Source organism: Eleutherodactylus coqui, chromosome 7 (genome assembly GCF_035609145.1).
Source record: "Eleutherodactylus coqui strain aEleCoq1 chromosome 7, aEleCoq1.hap1, whole genome shotgun sequence".
Lineage (NCBI taxonomy): Eukaryota > Metazoa > Chordata > Amphibia > Anura > Eleutherodactylidae > Eleutherodactylus > Eleutherodactylus coqui.
The window spans coordinates 8237653-8262790 of NC_089843.1; the positions used below are offsets into that span (position 1 = coordinate 8237653).

At 52.5% G+C, this 25138-nt stretch overlaps 1 protein-coding gene across 1 annotated transcript; it reads left to right on the top strand.

Annotated features, from left to right (window-relative positions):
• The first annotated feature begins 2107 nt into the window (after nucleotides 1-2107).
• M1AP (meiosis 1 associated protein) lies at nucleotides 2108-24894 on the top strand. Its single transcript, XM_066574565.1, has 9 exons — nucleotides 2108-2311; nucleotides 2552-2737; nucleotides 8054-8210; nucleotides 8284-8424; nucleotides 10777-10903; nucleotides 14817-14958; nucleotides 18094-18294; nucleotides 22083-22214; nucleotides 24757-24894. The coding sequence occupies exons 1-9, from the start codon at nucleotides 2108-2110 to the stop codon at nucleotides 24892-24894; spliced, it is 1428 nt and encodes a 475-aa protein (XP_066430662.1).
• The last annotated feature ends 244 nt before the right edge of the window (nucleotides 24895-25138 follow it).

A 25138-nucleotide genomic window follows, 5' to 3' on the forward strand; every position in this document is an offset into this window, starting at 1 on the left:
GGAGGAGGAGGGGGCCGAGGTGACAACAGGGGGGCCGGGGTGTGAGAGGAGGAGGGGACCAAGGTAACGGGGTATGAGAGGAGGAGGAGGGGGCCGAGGTGACAACAGGGGGGCCGGGGTGTGAGAGGAGGAGGGGACCAAGGTAACGGGGTGTGAGAGGAGGAGGAGGGGGCCGAGGTGACAACAGGGGGGCCGGGGTGTGAGAGGAGGAGGCCAAGGTAACGGGGTGTGAGAGAAGGAGGGGGCCGAGGTGACAACAGGGGGGACGGGGTGTGAAAGGAGGGGGCCAAGGTAACGGGGTGTGAGAGAAGGAGGGGGCCGAGGTGACAACAGGGGGGACGGGGTGTGAGAGGAGGGGGCCAAGGTAACGGGGTGTGAGAGAAGGAGGGGGCCGAGGTGACAACAGGGGGGACGGGGTGTGAGAGGAGGGGGCCAAGGTAACGGGGTGTGAGAGAAGGAGGGGGCCGAGGTGACAACAGGGGGGACGGGGTGTGAGAGGAGGGGGCCAAGGTAACGGGGTGTGAGAGGAGGAGGGGGCCGAGGTGACAGCAGGGGGGACGGGGTGTGAGAGGAGGAGGGGGCCGAGGTGACAGCAGGGGGGACGGGGTGTGAGAGGAGGAGGGGGCCGAGGTGACAGCAGGGGGGACGGGGTGTGAGAGGAGGAGGGGGCCGAGGTGACAGCAGGGGGGGACGGGGTGTGAGAGGAGGAGGGGGCCGAGGTGACAGCAGGGGGGACGGGGTGTGAGAGGAGGAGGGGGCCGAGGTGACAGCAGGGGGGACTGAGTGTGAGAGGAGGAGGGGGCTGAGGTAACAGCAGGGGGAACAGGATGTGAGAGGAGGAGGGGGCCGAGGTGACAGCAGGGGAGACGGGGTGTGAGGGGAGGAGGAGGGAACCGAGGTGACAGCAGGGGGAAGGAAGTGTGAGAGGAGGAGGTGGCCGAGGTAACAGCAGGGGAGACGGGGTGGGAGAGGAAGAGGGGGCCGAGGTGACAGCAGGGGAGATGGGGTGTGAGAGGAGGAGGGGGTCGAGGTGACAGCAGGGGAGGCGGGGTGTGAGAGGAGGAAGGGTTCGAGGTGACAGCAGGGGAGATGGGTGTGAGAGGAGGAGGGGGTCGAGGTGACAGCAGGGGAGATGGGGTGTGAGAGGAAGAGGGGGTCGAGGGGACAGCCAGGGGGGCGAGGTGTGAGAGGAAGAGGTGGACGAGGTGACAGCACAGGGGACGGGGTGTGAGAGGAGGAGGGGGTCGAGGTGACAGCATGGGAGACGGGGTGTGAGAGGAGGAGGGGGTCGAGGTGACAGCAGGGGGGACGGGGTGTGAGAGGAGGAGTGGGCCGAGGTGACAGCAGGGGTGACGGGGTGTGAGAGGAGGAGGGGGTCGAGGTGACAGCAGGGGGGACGGGGTGTGAGAGGAGGAGGGGGCCGAGGTGACAGCAGGGGTGACGGGGCGTGAGGGGAGGAGTGGGCCGAGGTGACAGCAGGGGTGACGGGGCGTGAGAGGAGGAGGGGGCCTGTCTGTCCAGGAAAGGGGGTGTTCAGCCCAGTCTCCTGTCCAGGGGCATTCTTCCCAGGGTTTTTTTAGCCTAGTCTCAGTTTAGTGGGGGTTCTTAAGTCTGCTGTCATCACTCCATCGAGCTTCTGTCTGGGGTTTCCAGCTAGTCACCCATCCAGGGTCTTCAGTCTGACCTCTCTGTCCAGTCTCCCGCTCCATCCGGTCACTGGGGTCGTGTTCTGTCCAGACTCCCATTCAATCTCAGTTGGGGGAAGGGGGGGGGGGGGGATTGTCCAGTCTTCATCCCAGGGGTTTGTCCAGTTTCCATCTGGGGGTTCCACGATTTACACTAGGAAGCTCCTGTAAGACCCCTGTATAGGGTGGGGTCTGGGTAGAGGAACGAGCTCTTGCAGTCTCTCGGGTACATTCATATGGGCCGGTCTTACCTGCGGGTTCTCCATGGATTTACCATGATTGTAGCTGTTGTCCTAATGGCCGTATGTGCAGTGTTACAATTACCTCCTTCTGGCCGAGGAGACACTTGGAGCATCTTGGGCTTTCTTCTATCTCTTCCCCTTGTTCTTGTGTCTGAGATGAGTCTTCTCTCTTTGCGCAGCATGTGCTCCGGTCGGGTCGCTGAGAACATCTACCCTCGTGTGCTGGTGGTAGACATCAGTCCTCCGGGGTGGGCTGCGCTGAAGTCCATATTGTGTGAGGCTCTTGGGAACGTTCTGTGCCTGGGCGCAGCCGCCGCACAACCCGGAGACCGTCTGAGTGTCTACAGCGTCAGAGAGAGGCACCGGTGTCTGCTCCCCCTGCTGGTAAGAGGACGTGTGAGGGGCTGTAAGGTGGGCTGACTCCTCGCTGGGTTTGCATGTCATTGGATAATATATTTCTTTAGCAGTCGCCTCCTCTTATCAGAATCCCTCCTGCCGTAGCAGAACCGACCCCGTAAATGAAGCTCCCGCAGCGCTCCACAGACGCCGGCGTTCTGGATCCACCAGTCACTTCTGCTATTGATGTTGTCATCTGATGACTTTTTATCTTTTGTCTCTGTGTAGGAAGTGAGAGGTAACTTGTTTCGCCTCCAGCGCTGCCTGTGTGAGCTGCAGGCTCTACCGATGGAAGGGGCCGCAGGGCTGAGGAACGGAGCGCTGTCCCTGGCGGTGCTGGACTCCCTGCAGCAGAACAAGCAGCGGATGCAGCATGGCTCCTTGGGGGCCGCATTACATGGCTGCTTTGTGGAGGTGATCACAAGTTGACCCGGACAGAAGCCTCTGTATATACAAGTAGCAGGAAATCTGCAGGCACAGTAGGATATGTGGGAGGCCTCCCTCACACAGGCGTTTGCAGAAGGCTGCACTTACTGCAGATTCAGCCCAGTTTCAGCAGCGCTGGCACGCGTTATGCCAGAGTTTGCTGAAAACACAGCCAAGGATGCTAAATTTTAAAAAAATCAATACTCCCCGTGCAGGTGCCCTTGGGGTTCCCCAGCGCCGCTCTATAGACCTCTTCCACGCTGTGCTTTGACAGCAATGCATGTTCTATGGCCGTTTTCAGCCGTGCGTCGCCCATTGAAATGCATGGGCAGCGGTTTCAGCGATGCTAAAAACGTGGCACAACTTGGTACCACATTTTTGGCAGCGTTAAACGCCAGCGCTAACTGCACTACCAAAAAAAAGGGATACCTAGCTGGCGCTGTCCGGGACTCTTCAGGACTCTGGGCACGCTGCTGGGCACTTGTCAAGCTGCCAGAGGATCTTTTGCTACTGATGAGGGTTAGAAATCCCCACCTCCAGCAAGAGATTGCTCTGATTGGCTGAGTCAGCTGAGTGACAACCGGCTCATCCAATCACAGCCAGTGCTGAATGCACCAATCACTATGATTGGTTGATCCAGCTGTCACTCAGCCAATCAGAGCAATCTCTTGCTGGAGGCGGGGATTTCCAATCTCCATCACCAGCAAAAGATCTTTTGTCAGCTTGACAAGTGCCCAGCAGCGTGCCCAGAGTCCTGGAGAGTCAGACAGCGTCAGCTAGGTATCCCCTTTTTTTTTTGGTAGTGCAGTTAGCGCTGGTGTTTACTGCTGCCAAAAATGCGGTACCAAATTTTGCCACGTTTTCATTTCCATGGGCGACGCACGGCTGAAAACGGCCAAAGATAAATCATGCATCGCAGTCAAAGAGCAGCTCTGAAGACGCTTGTGTGAGCGGCCCTACTGAAATGAATAGGAGCGTCATACAGCGCAGCGCTAAACGCTGTACAAACACGTCTGTGAGGGGGGCCGAGGGGAGCTCTAAAGGGGGAGTCCACTGATTCAAAGTGCAAGCTATCTCCTTCATCCGGCGATATGTAACATAACGGTAAAGCTTGGCTTACCAAGCTGCTGAGATCTGGCTTTTCCATGGTCTCCCCCGCTTAGTTCTCCATTGGTATCCAGTGGTTACGGCCCGCCCGCTCCGCTGGTTTACTGGTCATGACGACAGTTTGTACACGTGTGAGTACCTGGCAGGGGGCATTGTGGGGGATGGAGTTTTTCACTTCCCGGCAGTTATGTTAAATAACAATGTGTAAATCTGACACTAGCTGGAAGGTGGCGCCGGTGAGCAGGAAAAGCTAATGATGCTCATTGGGAGGATTCAGATGGAACAATAGCAATTAGTGGAAATTGTGTCCGGTCTCTGGAAAACCCCTTTAAGGGCTCATTCACACGGTTATACACAATACTGATCCATGAAAGACACCTCAGTGTGCCGCTGCGGATCTTATGCATCTTTGTCGCATGTTCACGTTCGTCTGCCCTCCATCTTTCAGTAACGACGGAAGGAACATTTGATGTCGCTTGTTCTTCACTGCCTTATTAATGCTCCCATAGACTCTCATTGGCCACGAATACGAAATAAAATAAGACATGGCGCTTTATTTTTTATTTTTTTACGTGCAGCATTAGTCTGCATAAAACACACATGTGAATACACCAACGTACTTTAACCCCTTCCCTCCATATGACGTAAGGGTACGTCATGGCAGCGGGGTAGTTCCCGCAACTGGACGTACCCTTATGTCATGTGGATAGCATGAGATCATAAGAGATCTCGCGCTATACGGCAGCCAGAGCCGGCTGTCACTGATAGCCGGCCTCCCGGTGCAACAGCGGAGGTGCATTGGAGATGCGCCCCACCGCCCCGGCTGTTAACCCCTTCCCTGCTGCGATCTATGTAGATCGCGGCATGGGAAGGATTCACAGAAGGAGCGCATTCCCTCTGTGATGTTATAGGGCTCTCATGATATAGCCCGACTAGTTGCCATGGTAACAGGACGCTACCTAAAGTCCTGCAATGCCCTATTACAGTAATCATCGGTGCTACAGTGTAAGTCCCCCAGAGGGACACAAATGGTGTAAAAATAAAAAAGGATCAAAATAATGTACAAAAAATAAAAATGTAAAAAAAAAAACTTTTGGGGTGCTTTCTCTCATATTGGCATTAAAAAAATCCCACATATTTGGTATAGTTGTTTCCGTAACGACACGTACACTAAGCTGAACACGCTATTTATCCTGTATGGCAAAAGCGTTAAAAGAAATGCTAAAAAAAACAGGCAAAATGCTAATTTGTAGCATTTTGCCTCCCAAAAAACGCAATAAAAGTGATCAAAAAAGCCGTATGTACCCCAAATAGTACCAATAAAAACTACATCTCGTCTCGCAAAAAATGAACCCTCACGGAGCTCCGTCCATGGAGAAATAAGAAAGTTATAGGACTTTGAATGCAGCGATTTAGAAGAAAACAAAAATCAAATGCAAAAACGTAAAAAAATATATTAAGCTGCAGGATTAACGCTATGAAAAAAAAATCTAAATCTGTGGCAGAATTGATGCGTTTTCTCTCCCTACGATCATAAAAAAAAATAATAAAAGATTTACAATATAGTTTATGTACCCAAAAATGGCACCAATAAAAACTACAGTTCGCAAGACAAAAAACAAGCCCTCATACGTCCGCGTGACGGAAAGATAAACAGCTACGGCTTTTGAAAAATGGAGATGAGAATCCACCAAAAATCGCTGCGACCTTAAGCCCAAAATAAGCCGTGTCCTTAGGGGGTTAATGGGTCCGTGTGCTGTCCATATACAGCTAGTAAAAATACAGGCAGCACAGAGTTACGCCTGTGTGAATGGGCTGTTATTGTAAGATATGGTCTTACCGATTCAGAATATTCGGTCCTGCATACTGTCCCCCATACAGTCTCATCAGGGACCTTTCACATAGAATGGGATTAGTCTGTGCAGACATGTCTGCATCGCAGTGTTATCAAATGGGGCTTGCATACCGCACCAGTAAGAATCTGCCTGTCTTTTGCCTTTGCCCCTTAGTTGGCCGGTATGGAAGCGGTTGCGTCTCGTTCGGCCGGTATGGGAGCGGTTTCCCCCTTTGTTGGCCGGTATGGGAGCGGTTGCCCCCTTTGTTGGCCGGTATGGGAGCGGTTGCCCCTCGGTCGGCCAGTATGGGAGCAGTTGCCCCTTCGGTCGGCCGGTATGGGAGCGGTTGCCCCCTTTGTTGGCCGGTATGGGAGCGGTTGCCCCTCGGTCGGCCAGTATGGGAGCAGTTGCCCCTTCGGTCGGCCGGTATGGGAGCGGTTGCCCTCTCGGTCGGCCAGTATGGGAGCAGTTGCCCCCTCGGTCGGCCGGTATGGGAACGGTTGCCCCTCGTTCGGCCGGTATTGGAGCGGTTGCCCTCTCGGTCAGCCAGTATGGGAGCAGTTGCCCCCTCGGTCGGCCGGTATGGGAACGGTTGCCCCTCGTTCGGCCGGTATGGGAGCGGTTGCCCCTCGTTCGGCCGGTATGGGAGCGGTTGCCCCTTCGGTCGGCCGGTATGGGAGCGGTTGCCCTCTCGGTCAGCCGGTATGGGAGCGGTTGCCCCCTCGGTCGGCCGGTATGGGAATGGTTGCCCCTCGGTCGGCCGGTATGGGAGCGGTTGCCCCTCGTTCGGCCGTTATGGGAGCGGTTGCCCCTCGTTCGGCCGTTATGGGAGCGGTTGCCCCTCGTTCGGCCGTTATGGGAGCGGTTGCCCCTCGTTCGGCCGTTATGGGAGCGGTTGCCCCTCGTTCGGCCGTTATGGGAGCGGTTGCCCCTCGGTCGGCCGTTATGGGAGCGGTTGCCCCTCGGTCGGCTGATATAGGAGCGGTTGCCCCTCGGTCTGCTGGTATGGGAGCGGTTGCCCTCTCGGTCAGCCAGTATGGGAGCAGTTGCCCCCTCGGTCGGCCGGTATGGGAACGGTTGCCCCTCGTTCGGCCGGTATTGGAGCGGTTGCCCTCTCGGTCAGCCAGTATGGGAGCAGTTGCCCCCTCGGTCGGCCGGTATGGGAACGGTTGCCCCTCGTTCGGCTGGTATGGGAGCGGTTGCCCCTCGTTCGGCCGGTATGGGAGCGGTTGCCCCTTCGGTCGGCCGGTATGGGAGCGGTTGCCCTCTCGGTCAGCCGGTATGGGAGCGGTTGCCCCTTCGGTCGGCCGGTATGGGAGCGGTTGCCCTCTCGGTCAGCCGGTATGGGAGCGGTTGCCCCCTCGGTCGGCCGGTATGGGAATGGTTGCCCCTCGTTCGGCCGGTATGGGAGCGTTTGCCCCTCGTTCAGCTGGTATGGGGGCGGTTGCCCCTCGTTCGGCCGTTATGGTAGCGGATGCCCTCTCGGTCAGCCAGTATGGGAGCAGTTGCCCCCTCGGTCGGCCGGTATGGGAACGGTTGCTTCTCGTTCGGCCGGTATGGGAGCGGTTGCCCCTCGTTCGGCCGGTATGGGAGCGGTTGCCCCTTCGGTCGGCCGGTATGGGAGCGGTTGCCCTCTCGGTCAGCCGGTATGGGAGCGGTTGCCCCCTCGGTCGGCCGGTATGGGAATGGTTGCCCCTCGGTCGGCCGGTATGGGAGCGTTTGCCCCTCGTTCGGCTGGTATGGGGGCGGTTGTCCCTCGTTCGGCCGTTATGGTAGCGGATGCCCCTCGTTCGGCCGTTATGGGAGCGATTGCCCCTCGTTCGGCCGTTATGGGAGCGGTTGCCCCTCGTTCGGCCGTTATGGGAGCGGTTGCCCCTCGTTCGGCCGTTATGGGAGCGGTTGCCCCTCGTTCGGCCGTTATGGGAGCGGTTGTCCCTCGGTCGGCCGTTATGGGAGCGGTTGCCCCTCGGTCAGCCGTTATGGGAGCGGTTGCCCCTCGGTCGGCTGATATAGGAGCGGTTGCCCCTCTGTATAGGAGCGGTTGCCCCTCGGTCTGCTGGTATGGGAGCGGTTGCCCCTCGGTATAGGAGCGGTTGCCCCTCGGTCGGCTGGTATGGGAGCGGTTGTCCCTTTGTCGTCCGGTATAAGAGCTGTTGCCCCTCTGTCGGCCGGTATGGGAGCGGTTGCCCCCTTTGTTGGCTGGTATGGGAGCGATTGCCCCCTTTGTTGGCTGGTATGGGAGCGGTTGCCCTTTGGTTGGCTGATGTGGCACTTCTTCACACATTTATACAGTATCGGACTGTATATAAGGGTCTCCGCCTGCAGATTTGCTCAGGGTGCTATGACGTTGTTCTCTCATCAGGTGACTGTGGTCTCCACCCGGCCGGGACGTGAACTCATCGGTGACCTGGACGGTGGTCTGAAGGAGGCTGATCTGAGTACGCTGCGTCGGCTGCTCCTTCTTCACGTCTCATGGGAGCTGGAGGAGAACGGGTCTCCTGAGACGCCTCCAGACCGGGGTATGAGGGAGGCTCTATGACAGTCGTCCTGTTCGCTGCTGGCGGCATCTCAATCACTGTAACCCCTTCTCAGGTTCCCATGTTTGTGACTTCGACACTCGCATTATTTCGCCAAATGTTCAGAGTTTGGAGATTTTCTTCAAGTCGTGGCTGCTGGAACGCAACAGCGAGAAGGAGAAATGTCACCTGCTGCTTCCCGAAGGAGCCTCAGACCGTGAGTGGATGTTCTCATTGTGTGTTGATGAGGGTCCCGTCCTGCACCCCAGCGGGAGGAGAAGAATGAACGGTCGCACATGCCTGGTGCCATTCACCTCCAATGCGAGTGCTGTAGATAGCCGAGTGCTTGTCCTCTAGGGCTGTAGGTCAGCCCCATTGGATGGAGTGGCACCGTGCATGCTGGAGTGCCTCTCCAGTCCAGCTCCATGTGCCTGCGGGTTGGGTGCTGTGAGTAGGGGAGAGGGACGTGGGACCCCTGTTCTCAGGATCAGTGGGGGTCCCACCAATCAGATTATTATCACCTATCCTGTGGAGAGGTGATGAAAGTCAATTTTGGGAATAACTTCTTTAATACGAGCCTTATTTTTGCAACATTTTAGTTGCAGCCTGCAGTGTAAAGGATGGAGGGGCTAGACCTTTATGCATGTACATCAGTATGTTTGCGTTTCTTCAGTTATAACTCACACATGTGGTTTATATGTACATTATGTATTGTATTGAGCTGGAGACGTGTGCACGACCCTGGATGTAGTCACAGCAACCAGAATAAAAGCCTCTATGCTTTACACTGCGGCATCCAGAGAGCAGGAAGTAGTTGAGGCAGTTGCCTTTCTTATGGCTCCTTTTACAGGGGTTGATGAGTTCGCTCCTGTTATACAGGCAGGTAAATAGTTGGCAATGGTTCCATGGTTTATAGTCACTGTGGCGGTGGATGTGCACGGATAAACGGTCGCTGTTCGCACGCAGCGAAGTCCGAAGAATAATGCATGCCTGCATAACATCAACAAATTATCGTTCGGCGTTCGATCATCAGCCGCGCTTTACACGGTTATCAGTGAAATTCGCACGATCCAACAGTTTTTTGAAGAATAATGGTTGCGTGTAGAAGGGCCCTCAGTGTGATGAGCTGACGGTCTGCAGCCGTGTTACTGACTCCTCTGCTTGCTGCATTGTCCGCCTCCTCTGTTGTGAGAGGTGCCCTCTGCAGTAAGCGCACTGTTATCTCGCCATGGCGTACCGCGTACACGGGAAGGTCATTGCATGCTTGATAGGTGCTCCTCCCAGCTCCAGGACACCCCCCTCCACATTCATGACATACATGTACGGCATGGAAGGGAAGCATCTAGTGTAAATACCGTATATGTATGGCGTGTACAGAATGCTGCAGAGTAATCAGGCTGGTTTCCCATCTGTGTTGGAACCTTCTGTTGGAGGTTCGGCTGCAGATCCAGGAAGAAATACTGGAAGAAAAAGCGCTAAAAGCCGGGCAGCTGAGCGGAAACTGAACGGAGCGTCAGTATTTGGTGTGAAGCCCTATGCCCTTGCACACAGTTTTTGAAGGCACTCGGCAGGGTGGTTGTTCCAAACACGTTGGAGAACGAAGCGCCTTCAATCCTGTCTCTTCATGTAATTCCAGACAGACTGGAGGATGTGAGATCAGGGCTCTGGGGCCCAAATCAGCACTTCCAGGACTCCTTGTTCTTCTTTATGCTGAAGATGGTTCTTAACCCCTTAACGTACCGTTACATCCCGTGTGTTTGGAGTTTGTATGGAGGTGGATTGGGAGGGGTTGCTGCTCCATACAATGCAGGTGCCGACTGTTTCTTACACCGCTGTCACTGCTGATGATCGGAACGGTTAACCCTTTAATGGCCACTGTCAGTTCATTATACCGCGTTTTAACAGATTTTCTATTAAAGACATGCTAGACGCACATTTTAATAGGCAAACATACACGGCAGCCCTGGGGGCCTAAATGCCCATTGATTGAGACATTTAAATTTCACTGACAGCAGCATTTGAAGGGTTAACAGGCATGGTCATAGATCTCTCTGATCGTGGCTGCTGCAGGCGGGTTTGGGCTATCAGACAGCCGATGCCTACCATGTATGGAGCGTAGTCAGCTGCCGAGCCCGCTGCATACACAGCATATGCTGTGAGCTACTACGGTATATATGTCATACTGCATGGGGGGACGTCTATAGCCGCACGTATGTCGGGAAGGGGTTAAGTACCAAACCAGGCCGCGTCCTTAAGGGGTTGTCCTACAAATGAAAGCTATCCTTTATTTACAGGATAGGGGTTAACGTGCTGATCAGTCGGGGTCACTGATCCTGGCAGCGCCCCACAAGGAAACCTGTGGCAGATACGCATGCACACCACTGCTCAGTTAATGTCAGTGGGACTACTGGACCCCCACGGCTCAGCAGGTTGTCCCCTGTCCTGTGTAGGTGGGACGACCCCTTTAATACTTCCTTGTGTCATTTGCAGAGTCCCCCTCGTTCCATGTGTGGTTGTAGGTGTCAGTCTTTAGCGTTCCTCATCTTCTGCTGTATTCTTTACCTTGTAGTAAGAGTCATGTGTGACGTGAGCCGACCGCTGCTGGATCCGGGGCTTCTCCACGCAGACCAGACGCATCGCAGAGAGTCGGCCCTGACTGCTAACAGCGGAGTCATTGAAGCCTATAAAGTCATCAGGTAGGTTGTTGTCGGTTAGTCCTGGCAGATGTCTTATACACGACTCATAAGGATGCTGTACTGATTCTGGCTGGGAAGCCTTCTCCCTTAGTAATGGACCTTCACTGACCACCACACGAGGGGTTCTTGTTGCTTCCATTGAATCAAAGCTGCAGGAGAATAGAAAGAAGCAGACGGACTTGTCTCTCATCTTTAGGGGGTCTTCAGCTTCACACATGGGATACAGGACCTGGTCCTCACCACATCCCCATGATGGGATTGCATGATGTTTGCTTCAGCATCACACATGGGATACAGGACCCGGTCCTCACCACATCCCCATGATGGGATTTCATGACGTTTGCTTCAGCATCACACATGGGATACAGGATTCGGTCCTCACCACATCCCCATGATGGGATCCCATGATGTTTGCTTCAGCATCACACATGGGATACGGGACCTGGTCCTCACCACATCCCCATGATGGGATCCCATAACGTTTGCTTCAGCATCACACATGGGATACAGGATTCGGTCCTCACCACATCCCCATGATGGGATCCCATGATGTTTGCTTCAGCATCACACATGGGATACAGGATCCGGTCCTGACCAAATCCCTATGATGGGATCCCATGACGTTTGCTTCAGCATCACACATGGGATACAGGACCTGGTCCTCACCACATTCCCATGATGGGATCCCATGACGTTTGCTTCAGCATCACACATGGGATACAGGATCCAGTCCTGACCAAATCCCCATGATGGGATCCTATGACGTTTGCTTCAGCATCACACATGGGATACAGGACCCCATCCTCACCACATCCCCATGATGGGATCCCATGACGTTTGCTTCAGCTTCACACATGGGATACAGCATCCGGTCCTCACCACATCCCCATGATGGAATCCCATGACGTTTGCTTCAGCTTCACACATGGGATCCGGTCCTGACCACATCCCCATGATGAGATCCCATGACGTTTGCTTCAGCATCACACATGGGATACAGGACCCGGTCCTCATCACATCCCCATGATGGGATCCCATGACGTTTGCTTCAGCATCACACATGGGATACAGGATCCGGTCCTCACCAAATCCCCATGATGGGATCCCATGACGTTTGCTTCAGCATCACACATGGGATACAGGACCCGGTCCTCATCACATCCCCATGATGGGATCCCATGACGTTTGCTTCAGCATCACACATGGGATACAGGATCTGGTCCTCCCCAAATCCCCATGATGGGATCCCATGACGTTTGTTTCAGCATCACACATGGGATCTGGTCCTCACCACATCCCCATGATGGAATCCCATGACGTTTGCTTCAGCATCACACATGGGATCCGGTCCTGACCACATCCCCATGATGAGATCCCATGACGTTTGCTTCAGCATCACACATGGGATACAGGACCCGGTCCTCATCACATCCCCATGATGGGATCCCATGACGTTTGCTTCAGCATCACACATGGGATACAGGATCCGGTCCTCACCACATCCCCATGATGGGATCCCATGACCTTTGCTTCAGCATCACACATGGGATACAGGATACAGTCCTCGCCACATCCCCATGATGGCTTCTCATGACGTTTGCTTCAGCATCACACATGGGATACAGGATCCGGTCCTCACCACATCCCCAGGATGGGATCCCATGACGTTTGCTTCAGCATCACACATGGGATACAGGATCCGGTCCTCACCACATGATGGGATCCCATGGCGTTTGCTTCAGCATCACACATGGGATACAGGATCCGGTCCTCACCACATCCCCATGATGGGATCCCATAACGTTTGCTTCAGCATCACACATGGGATACAGGACCCAGTCCTCACCATATCCCCATGATAGGATCCCATGACGTTTGCTTCAGCATCACACATGGGATACAGGATCCGGTCCTCACCACATCCCCATGATGGGATCCCATGACGTTTGCTTCAGCATCACACATAGGATACAGGACCCGTTCCTCACCACATCCCCATGATGGGATCCCATAACGTTTGCTTCAGCATCACACATGGGATACAGGACCCGGTCCTCACCATATCCTCATGATGGGATCCCATGACGTTTGGTTCAGCATCACACATGGGATACAGGATCCGGTCCTCACCACATCCCCATGATGGGATCCCATGACCTTTGCTTCAGCATCACACATGGGATACAGGATCCGGTCCTCACTACATCCCCATGATGGGATCCCGTGACGTTTGCTTCAGCATCACACATGGGATACAGGATCCGGTCCTCACCACATCCCCATGATGGGATCCCATGACGTTTGCTTCAGCATCACACATGGGATACAGGATTCGGTCCTCACCACATCCCCATGATGGGATCCCATGATGTTTGCTTCAGCATCACACATGGGATACAGGATCCGGTCCTCACAACATCCCCATGATGGGATCCTAGGACGTTTGCTTCAGCATCACACATGGGATACAGGACCCAGTTCTCACCACATCCCCATGATGTGATCCCATGACGTTTGCTTCAGTATCACACATGGGATACAGGATCCGGTCCTCACCACATCCCCATGATGGGATCCCATAACGTTTGCTTCAGCATCACACATGGGATACAGGACCCGGTCCTCACCATATCCCCATGATGGGATCCCATGACGTTTGCTTCAGCATCACACATGGGATACAGGATCTGGTCCTCACCACATCCCCATGATGGGATCCTATGACGTTTGCTTCAGCATCACACATGGGATACAGGATCCGGTCCTCACCACATCCCCATGTTGGAATCCCATGACGTTTGCTTCAGCATCACACATGGAATACAGGACCCAGTCCTCACCATATCCCCATGATGGGATCCCATGACGTTTGCTTCAGCATCACACTTGGGATACAGGATCCGGTCCTCACCACATCCCCATGATGGGATCCCATGACCTTTGCTTCAGCATCACACATGGGATACAGGATCCGGTCCTCACCACATCCCCATGATGGCTTCCCATGACGTTTGCTTCAGCATCACACATGGGATACAGGATCCGGTCCTCACCACATCCCCATGATGGGATCCCATGACGTTTGCTTCAGCATCACACATGGGATACAGGACCCGGTCCTCACCATATCCCCATGATGGGATCCCATGACGTTTGCTTCAGCATCACACATGGGATACAGGACCCGGTCCTCACCATATCCCTATGATGGGATCCCATGACGTTTGCTTCAGCATCACACATGGGATACAGGATCCGGTCCTCACCATATCCCTATGATGGGATCCCATGACGTCTGCTTCCGGATCACACATGGGATACAGGACCTGCTGCTCACCACATTCCCATGATGGGATCCTATGACGTTTGTAGGACCTGCTTTACTCGGGCAGCACATTGCCCCATGAGAGGCGTGACGTCTAGTTGATGTTATTTGAGGATTTACTAAACCATTTGCTTTGTGCCCCTTCCTCTCAGTATCCGTATACTGTGTAGGTGTTGTTAGCTTGTGCCACCTTTGTTGGGGTCAAATGACACATGTCTTCTCCAAATCACAGTTAGCAGCCAAGAAGTAACGCTCACTTACATGGGACTTACATATTGCGCAAAATACCTTCAAACGAAGGAGAATGCACGATAATTGCCACGTCTAAATGTAAAGCCATCATGCACTATTCACTTACTTTTCATTTGCCACTCACTTTCAACCTACATAAAAAAAATCATTGCTGATTCTCTCACTTCTTGCGGCGTTTTAAAAATAACAATAAACCTTTAATTGTGTGTATTTTGAGTTTCGCGAATGTCTTTGAAAATCAAGATTTTTGTCATGGAAATGTCATGGAAATTGTTTTTAAGCCTGTATGAAACCTGATCATCACATACATGACCTGGTGTGCTTCTTTCTTGTCAGGGCCGTGTCTTCATCTGGCGTCTGTGGCTCCATGCTTTATGGACTGCCAACTCTCCTCACCCCAATTACCTGCTGGGAGCTAGACTGGGATCAGCTGGAAGCCAACCAAGACCACTTCCATGCTCTGTGTCACTGCTTGCAGGTGGGTCCCTGTGTCACTGCTTGAGGGTGGGTCCCTGTGTCACTGCTTGCAGGTGGGTCCCTGTGTCACTGCTTGCAGGCGGCTCCCCGTGTCACTGCTTGAGGGTGGGTCCCTGTGTCACTGCTTGCAGGTGGGTCCCTGTGTCACTGCTTGCAGGCGGGTCCCTGTGTCACTGCTTGCAGGCGGCTCCCTGTGTCACTGCTTGCAGGCGGCTCCCTGTGTCACTGCTTGCAGGCGGCTCCCTGTGTCACTGCTTGCAGGCGGCTCCCCGTGTCACTGCTTGCAGGTGGGTTCCTGTGTCACTGCTTACAGGCGGGTCCCTGTGTCACTGCTTGCAGGTGGGTCCCTGTGTCACTGCTTGCAGGTGGGTCCCTGTGTCACTGCTTGCAGGTGGCTCCCTGTGTCACTGCTTGCAGGTGGCTCCCTGTGTCACTGCTTGCAGGTGGGTCCCTGTGTCACTGCTTGCAGGTGGGTTCCTGTGTCACTGCTTACAGGTGGGTCCCTGTGTCACTGCTTGCAGGTGGGTCTCTGTGTCACTGCTTGCAGGTGGCTCCCTGTGTCACTGCTTGCAGGTGGCTCCCTGTGTCACTGCTTGCAGTTGGCTTCCTGTGACACTGCTTGCAGGTGGCTCCCTCTGTCACTGCTTGCAGGTGGGTCTCTGTGTCACTGCTTGCAGGTGGCTCCCTCTGTCACTGCTTGCAGGTGGCTCCCTCTGTCACTGCTTGCAGGTGGCTCCCTCTGTCACGGCTTGCAGGTGGCTCCCTCTGTCACTGCTTGCAGGCGGCTCCCTGTGTCACTGCTTGCAGGCGGCTCCCTGTGTCACGGCTTGCAGGCGGCTCCCCGTGTCACTGCTTGCAGGCGGCTCCCCGTGTCACTGCTTGCAGGCGGCTCCCCGTGTCACTGCTTGCAGGCGGCTCCCCGTGTCACTGCTTGCAGGCGGCTCCCCGTGTCACGGCTTGCAGGCGGCTCCCTGTGTCACGGCTTGCAGGCGGCTCCCTGTGTCACGGCTTGCAGGCGGCTCCCTGTGTCACGGCTTGCAGGCGGCTCCGTGTCACGGCTTGCAGGCGACTCCCTGTGTCACGGCTTGCAGGCGACTCCCTGTGTCACGGCTTGCAGGCGGCTCCCGGTGTCATGGCTTGCAGGCGGCTCCCGGTGTCACGGCTTGCAGGTGGCTCCCTGTGTCACTGCTTGCATATGGCTCCCTCTGTCACTGCTTGCAGGCGGCTCCCTGTGTCAGTGCTTGTAGGCGGCTCCCCGTGTCACTGCTTGCAGGCGGCTCCCCGTGTCACTGCTTGCAGGCGGCTCCCTGTGTCACTGCTTGCAGGCGGCTCCCTGTGTCACTGCTTGCAGGCAGCTCCCTGTGTCACTGCTTGCAGGCGGCTCCCTGTGTCACTGCTTGCAGGCGGCTCCCTCTGTCACTGCTTGCAGGCGGCTCCCTGTGTCACTGCTTGCAGGCGGCTCCCTCTGTCACGGCTTGCAGGCGGCTCCCTGTGTCACTGCTTGCAGGCGGCTCCCGGTGTCACTGCTTGCAGGTGGCTCCCGGTGTCACGGCTTGCAGGCGGCTCCCGGTGTCACGGCTTGCAGGCGGCTCCCTGTGTCACTGCTTGCAGATGGCTCCCTGTGTCACTGCTTGCAGATGGCTCCCTCTGTCACGGCTTGCAGGCGGCTCCCTCTGTCACTGCTTGCAGGCGGTCCCTGTGTCAGTGCTTGCAGGCGGCTCCCTGTGTCAGTGCTTGCAGGCGGCTCCCTGTGTCAGTGCTTGCAGGCGGCTCCCTGTGTCACTGCTTGCAGGCGGCTCCCTGTGTCACTGCTTGCAGGCGGGTCCCTGTGTCAGTGCTTGCAGGCGGCTCCCTGTGTCACTGCTTGCAGGCGGCTCCCTGTGTCACTGCTTGCAGGCGGCTCCCGGTGTCACTGCTTGTAGGTGGCTCCCTGTGTCACGGCTTGCAGGTGGCTCCCTCTGTCACTGCTTGCAGGCGGTCCCTGTGTCAGTGCTTGCAGGCGGCTCCCTGTGTCAGTGCTTGCAGGCGGCTCCCTGTGTCACTGCTTGCAGGCGGCTCCCTGTGTCACTGCTTGCAGGCGGCTCCCTGTGTCACTGCTTGCAGGCGGGTCCCTGTGTCAGTGCTTGCAGGCGGCTCCCTGTGTCAGTGCTTGCAGGCGGCTCCCTGTGTCACTGCTTGCAGGCGGCTCCCTGTGTCACTGCTTGCAGGCGGCTCCCTGTGTCACTGCTTGCAGGCGGCTCCCGGTGTCACTGCTTGTAGGCGGCTCCCGGTGTCACTGCTTGTAGGCGGCTCCCTGTGTCACTGCTTGCAGGCGGCTCCCCGTGTCACTGCTTGCAGGCGGCTCCCTCTGTCACTGCTTGCAGGCGGCTCCCTGTGTCACTGCTTGCAGGCGGCTCCCTGTGTCACTGCAGGGTTGTCCATTAATTCAGCAAAGTGTCTGCCATCTATTTAGCCTCAGGAAATTCCCTAACATATCATTGTTCTTCCTCTTTACAAGTCACTGGTCAGACCACACATGGGATATTGTGGACAGTTTGGGGCAGCGGTACTCAAGAAGGACATATCAGAGCTTGAGCATCCCTGCAGCTCCTTCCATTGTGGGATGTATTGGGGGGGGGGGGGGGTTGCTTTCTTCTGGATCAACATTGCAGGTTAATAGGCTGAACCGGATGGACATGGGGCTTTTTTTAGCCTTACACACTATGTTACTATGTAAACTGAAGAGGCCATGAATGGAGGCCATTGCCACACTGTTTGGTGTTGCTAGGCTGAATTATAAGCCTGACATGGTCAACCAATGTGGCTCTAGGCTCCGCCTGCAGCTCCGCCCCCTTCGGACTAGAGATGCTTTCTCACACACTAGAATGGGTTTTCACAGGCTGCATGGACATTTTATTGAGTTCATAGAAAACTTTAAAGAGTCTCCACAAAAGTAAAAGGATATAGCTTTTGGGCAGTCAAGGAGCTCTACTAGCCTGAAAGCTTTATTTCTTGGATGGTGCCATTACAGGGATCTCCAAGCCTACAAAACTCACCTGGTTATCTGGCCTCCATCTTTCCTCTGATGGACTTCATGACTACATGTGCTTCCATGGCTCTCGATAAAACAATGTATGGTGTCTCCCATTATCACTAGTCGCAGCAGCTGTCCCTTGTTGCCTGCTCTGCCCAGCATGGCTCCTCCTGCACTCCTCCTATCCTGTCGCACGTTCTGGTCTCGGCATCTGATTCTGCTGCCTTGCTGCTTCGTCCGCTCGCTGTAAGAGAACTTATCCTCCTCATGAAGGTGCCTTCGCTTCCGCTGACCATTGCAGAAAACGCTCTTCACCGAGTGCAGGTACGTACTATTAGTGCGGCATCGGATTTTTGGCGCAAATCAATTTAGACAATTTTACTATTAATACGTACCAAAAAGAATCAATGTTATGCCTTACTAGACATGTGGGGGCACATTTATCTGAGACTGTTGTTTTACAAGCCAGTCCTGGATAATGAAAAAAAGTTTGGTACGGTGTTAAGCAGTGGAGCAAAATGTGATTGTTCCCAGCAGGAGAAACTGAGTTATCCTGTAGATATGAGACCTTTTAATGGCGGACAAAAATACATGATGTTATAGAGAGCTTTCCAACCTCTTCGGAAATACATGATGTTATAGAGAGCTTTCCAACCTCTCAGGATCTATTTCATTATGCCTGAGGAAGGACTCCGAAGAGGCAGGAATATATATACACACATACTGACATCTGAAAACCATATTCCCGGGCTCTCCCCTTCTGTGTTGCAGGAGTGCATTGCCCTCTTGACACACACACAAAAAGGAACTTATCCCTGTAAGGTAAAGAGGTGTAAGACCTGCTGACATGTACGGACCGCAGACAGGATACATAACCCGAACACACAGCAGGACTATAAGATCCCTGTAATGTAAGGAGCTGTAAGACCTGCTGAAATGTACGGACCGCGGACAGGATACATAACCCCAACACACAGCAGGACTATAAGATCCCTGTAATGTAAGGAGCTGTAAGACCTGCTGACATGTACGGACCGCGGACAGGATACATAACCCCAACACACAGCAGGACTATAAGATCCCTGTAATGTAAGGAGCTGTAAGACCTGCTGACATGTACGGACCACAGACAGGATACATAACCCCAACACACAGCAGGACTATAAGGTCCCTGTAATGTAAGGAGCTGTAAGACCTGCTGACATGTATGGACCGTGGACAGGATACATAACCCGAACACACAGCAGGACTATAAGATCCCTGTAATGTAAGGAGCTGTAAGACCTGCTGACATGTACAAACCGCGGACAGGATAAAGATCCCCAAGACAGCAGGACTATAAGATCCCTGTAATGTAAGGAGCTGTAAGACCTGCTGACATGTACGGACCGCGGACAGGATACATAACCCCAACACACAGCAGGACTATAAGATCCCTGTAATGTAAGGAGCTGTAAGACCTGCTGACATGTACGGACCGCGGACAGGATACAGATCCCCAACACACAGCAGGACTATATGATCCCTGTAATGTAAGGAGCTGTAAGACCTGCTGACATGTACGGACCTCAGACAGGATACATAACCCCAACACACAGCAGGACTATAAGATCCCTGTAATGTAAGGAGCTGTAAGACCTGCTCACATGTACGGACCGCAGACAGGATACATAACCCCAACACACAGCAAAAGTATAAGATCCTGTAATGTAAGGAGCTGTAAGACCTGCTGACATGTACGGACCGCAGACAGGATACAGATCCCCAACACACAGCAGGACTATAAGATCCCTGTAATGTAAGGAGCTGTAAGACCTGCTCACATGTACGGACCGCAGACAGGATACGGATCCCCAACACACAGCAGGACTATAAGATCCCGGGACATTCACATGTTGCACGTCTGATGTTGTGTACCTGATCCGCTGCAGTAAATGTCCTGTTGGGGTGCTTTATGTTAGAAAAACAGGACAAAAACTGAGAGCGAGGATGAGATCCCATGGCCACATGATCAAAGACAGAAAGACAGAATTCCCTGCGGCCGAGCATTGTTCTATTGTGGATTTCCTTTAGGGTTCCACGGCGTAATCAATAGGAATGTTTGCACCCTTCCAAATTAGTTATGAATTGTTTGTGCGCATAAGAAGATTTCCCACTGACACAGGTTCAGCATGTATAAACTTCCCAATTCTGCTTTATTTGTGGGCACGTAGGCTCTTTTATAAAGTTTAACATATCTGCCCTTTTGGGCAGGCCAAAGACTACATAGATACAACGTATTGTTTGATTATTGGATAAGCGTCTTGAGATTCTTCCTTCATCCGGTCATCTGTTATTGGCCGTCACCTGGTATCAGTCCGGAGAGGGCAGGACGAGATGAGTGGGTTGTCTTGGGCATCACGTGTGGATGGTCCGGTATGATTGGAGGCTATAACTTGAACTATTATTTGCATAAATTTCCTATATTATTTGCATAAGTTTCCCGTAAACGGTTTATTTTTACTAGTGCGTTAGCTAAAAGCGGTAATGTTCTAGACTGCGGTTTACTTGTGTCTGACTTGCTTTATCTAAAGTCTGTTAGGAATCGGGAAGTGGAGTGTTCCACTTAATGTTATTTACAGTATAAGTCTGTTACAGTTTAGGGAATGGAGAGTTTCATTATATATGAGGACGTGGATATATTGGGTATATCAAAAATATATACTTGTATTATTTGTGTTTAAGTAAACAAGATGGAGAAATACTGTCATAGGTATACAGAAGATACAGAATACATAATATACGTAAAACTGTCTATCACAGGTCCACTGTCCACTACATATGAAATGTATGTCCACTGTCACAGAAATATAGATTCTACGTATATCCACTACAGTTCTAGTCACGGACACAACATAGAACACATGACAGTTATTTTACTCCTTGTAGTAATAATATAAATGTGTTTCTCATATCAGCCTAGGCAAACATACATCTATATACATATATCCACCTTAATAGGAAATAGCTAGCAGTTAAATGGTTAACAAGCTCAATAGTATACCCTGGTATGTACAAGTACAATGTTGAAGCTAACCCCTCCGCATCTTCCCAGCGCTAGCTACCAAGGGGGGGAGCTTCTTATCTCTGACTGCATTCTTTCAGTCCAGATTGGAATATTAATAAAGTCTATGCTACTGGGGTATATAGGAATTACATGTTCACATATATGTTAATCAATAGCGTCATTACATACTAGGCCAATCATGAGTTGTTATGATGGGGGGTGTCTTGCGTGCACGTAGTTATCTTCCTGGCCCGGTCTGCTGTATGATCAGCCAAAGAGACCAGATGGATGAGGGCCCCTCCAGAACAGCGTGCGGTACTGCAGAGAGCCGTTACTCACTTCCTCAGCGGCATCCAGTATTGCCCACATAATATCCAGTCTCGCTCCGGTTATTCAGCAACGTCCCCGGCAGCAAATCTTCTCCCATCCGGCTGGCATCTGATGACAATCTGAATCCACTGCAGCTCCGGTCCCCTCAGGACACGACCTCCTTCCCTCTTCTGTAGCTCTACTGTGTTTTCTCCCTGGACCAACTGTCCCCTCACAGCGTACGCACGCTTTTAAATCTTCTTTCCTCCCGTGCGCACGCTGTAACCAGGCAACGGGTGCTCCAATCAGAGGCTACCATGGTCCTGTCTCCTTACAGCTTGGCCATAATATTTTTGTAGAACAGCGACCTCTTGTGGACAAATAATAAAACACACCGCAGAGGACTACATACAGTAACAATGCACACATATTGGAGGCTGCCTCACCCTCTCACATCTACAAGATGACTTGGTTTCTCTTGCTGGGAACAGTCTTGGATAAATAACAGAGGAGTAAGCAGAGCAAGCCTTTTATTACTTCTGGCACACCCTAGACCTTTTTTGCACCACTTGCTAAACTCTATGGCAGGAAAAACCTTAGATTTGCACTATGATTTAATCTAGTTTCTCATGTAAATTATAGTAAATCTAAGGGACTGCAGGTGGCTCCACCCACCAACCCAACACCTTTTTACAAAAAAGTTCTGTCTCATCACTATTCATCCCCTACTACTTTATTACTATGTTTTCTGGTGTAGGATGCGCTGCGCAGCCTGGATGCTGAGGTGTTGTATAACCCCCTAGAGATAACCAGCAATCTATATCGCCATCTCCAGATCACACATATCCATAATCCCCGCAGTCTTGTATCTCCAGGGCCCAGCAGACAGGTAATGAGCAGGACACACCTGGTAGTCGCTGTAACCATTTCATAATGTATCTCAGAATATGCTGTTTCAGTCTCTGTGTGTGATGATACTGACCAGGCGGTGATTACAAACACTTCTGAATGACCATCAGCTGACTATAGGATGTCTCCAATTCCTGCTCTTGGACTGTGGTCTATTGCTATGATGTCTGTACACACAGGGGAGCAGAATCTCTTCTCTATCTCTGAGCTGGAGGGTGTAGACTGCTGCTATGATGTCTTCATACACTGTACACACAGGGGAGAACAGGATCTCTTCTCTATCACTGAGCTGGTGGGTGTAGACTGCTGCTATGATGTCTCCATACACTGCACACATAGCAGAACAGGATCTCTTCTCTATCTCTGAGCTGGTGGGTGTAGACTGCTGCTATGATGTCTCCATACACTGCACACACAGGGGAGCAGGATCTCTTCTCTATCTCTGAGCTGGTCAGTGTAGACTGCTGCTATGATGTCTCCATACACTACACACATAGGAGAGCAGGATCTCTTCTCTGTCTCTGAGCTGGTGGGTGTAGACTGCTGCTATGATGTCTTCATACACTGTACACACAGGGGAGAACAGGATCTCTTCTCTATCACTGAGCTGGTGGGTGTAGACTGCTGCTATGATGTCTTCATACACTGTACACACAGGGGAGAACAGGATCTCTTCTCTCTCTGAGCTGGTGGGTGTAGACTGCTGCTATGTCTCCATACACTGTACACATAGGAGAACAGGATCTCTTCTCTATCACTGAGCTGGTGGGTGTAGACTGCTGCTATGATGTCTCCATACACTGCACACATAGCAGAACAGGATCTCTTCTCTATCTCTGAGCTGGTGGGTGTAGACTGCTGCTATGATGTCTCCATACACTGCACACACAGGGGAGCAGGATCTCTTCTCTATCTCTGAGCTGGTCAGTGTAGACTGCTGCTATGATGTCTCCATACACTACACACATAGGAGAGCAGGATCTCTTCTCTGTCTCTGAGCTGGTGGGTGTAGACTGCTGCTATGATGTCTCCATACACTGCACACATAGGAGAACAGGATCTCTTCTCTATCCCTGAGCTGGTGGGTGTAGACTGCTGCTATGATGTCTCCATACACTGTACACATAGGAGAGCAGGATCTCTTCTCTATCTCTGAGCTGCTGGGTGTAGACTGCTGCTATGATGTCTCCATACACTGCACACACAGGGGAGCAGAATCTCTTCTCTATCTCTGAGCTGGTGGGTGTAGACTGCTGCTATGATGTCTCCATGCACTGCACACACAGGGGATCAGGATCTCTTCTCTATCTTGGAGCTGGTGGATGTAGACTGCTACTATGATGTCTCCATACACTGCACACATAGGGGAGCAGGATCTCTTCTCTATCTCTGAGCTAGTGGGTGTAGACTGCTGCTATGATGTCTTCATACACTGCACACACAGGGGAGCAGGATCTCTTCTCAATCACTGAGTTGGTGGGTCTAGACTGCCGCTATGATGTCTCCATACACTGTACACATAGGAGAGCGGGATCTCTTCTCTATCTCTCAGCTTGTGGGTGTAGACTGCTACTATGATGTCTTCATACACTGTACACATAGGAGAGCAGGATCTCTTCTCCATCCCTGAGCTGGTGGGTGTAGACTGCTGCTTTGATGTCTCTACACACTGCACACACAGGGGAGCAGTATCTCTTCTCTATCTCTCAGCTGGTGGGTGTAGACTGCTACTATGATGCCTCCATACACTGTACACATAGGGGAGCAGTATCTCTTCTCTATCTCTGAGCTGGTGGGTGTAGACTGCTGCTATGATGCCTCCATACACTGTACACATAGGAGAGCAGGATCTCTTCTCTATCTCTGAGCTGCTGGGTGTAGACTGCTGCTATGATGTCTCCATACACTCTACACACAGGGGAGCAGGATCTCTTCTCTATCTCTGAGCTGGTGGGTGTAGGCTGCTGCTATGATGCCTCCATACACTGTACACATAGGGGAGAACAGGATCTCTTCTCAATCACTGAGCTGGTTGGTGTAGACTGCTGCTATGATGTCTCTACACACTGCACACACAGGGGAGCAGGATCTCTTCTCTATCTCAGAGCTGCTGGATGTAGAATGCTGTTATGTCCCCATCCACTGCACACACTTAGAAGAAGATCTCCTGCTCCAAAAGCATACCTTCAGAACAGCAACAGTAGCGTGGACATGATAGAGCAGTACAGTGTAGAAGCAGCAGTGTATGTATCTTTCTTTACAGTTGCTTCCTTCTCCTCTTCATAAACTTAAATGGGCAGCATGTAACCCGATCTCTCAGTGAAGTGATCCAGATGTTAGCAGTATTTCAGAGTGATAATTAGTGTTCTAATAAGATAGAATTCAGTTTATTATTTTCTACTGTTAATTCATACAGCGTTTGTGGACAGTGCATTGAGTATTTAAGTATCAGATTATATGGCATGACAGGAAGTCGCAGCGAGCGTCGGGAATATCGCTGTGATCATTTTTCCTTTTTCTAGGTTAATTACCCCAGCAGGAAGGCCAGAGCCGCCATTGCCCCCTTACATTTTACTTCTCCAGGTCTCAGTAAGGACAGACGTATAGTAAATAACAGCCCATCCTCCAAGAAGAGGCGTCTACCCGATAAAGAGGACTGAACCTCATGGTATTTTCATGTCCATCATTATTACTGGGGTTATTGTATTGCTTCTGTTCTAGTTCTGATTCTTATTTATAAGTTTGAGCAGCTATCACTACCTGTATTCTATTCACTCTGTGTCAGTGTACACTGCCTTCCTCACATACATAGAATCTGCAGTGTAGAGTACTACTCTCATAAACAGTTTCCGCAGTGTACAGTAATCATCATACTCATCTCGCAGTGCAACTCTTATACAAAGA

Coding starts and splice junctions, on each gene's coding strand:
- M1AP (XM_066574565.1), top strand. CDS start 2,108: ATGTGCTCCGGTCGGGTCGCTGAGAACATCTACCCTCGTGTGCTGGTG. Junction 14,959..18,093: donor CTCTGTGTCACTGCTTGCAG/GTGGGTCCCTGT, acceptor CATTATCACTAG/TCGCAGCAGCTGTCCCTTGT. Junction 22,215..24,756: donor CTCCAGGGCCCAGCAGACAG/GTAATGAGCAGG, acceptor TCCTTTTTCTAG/GTTAATTACCCCAGCAGGAA.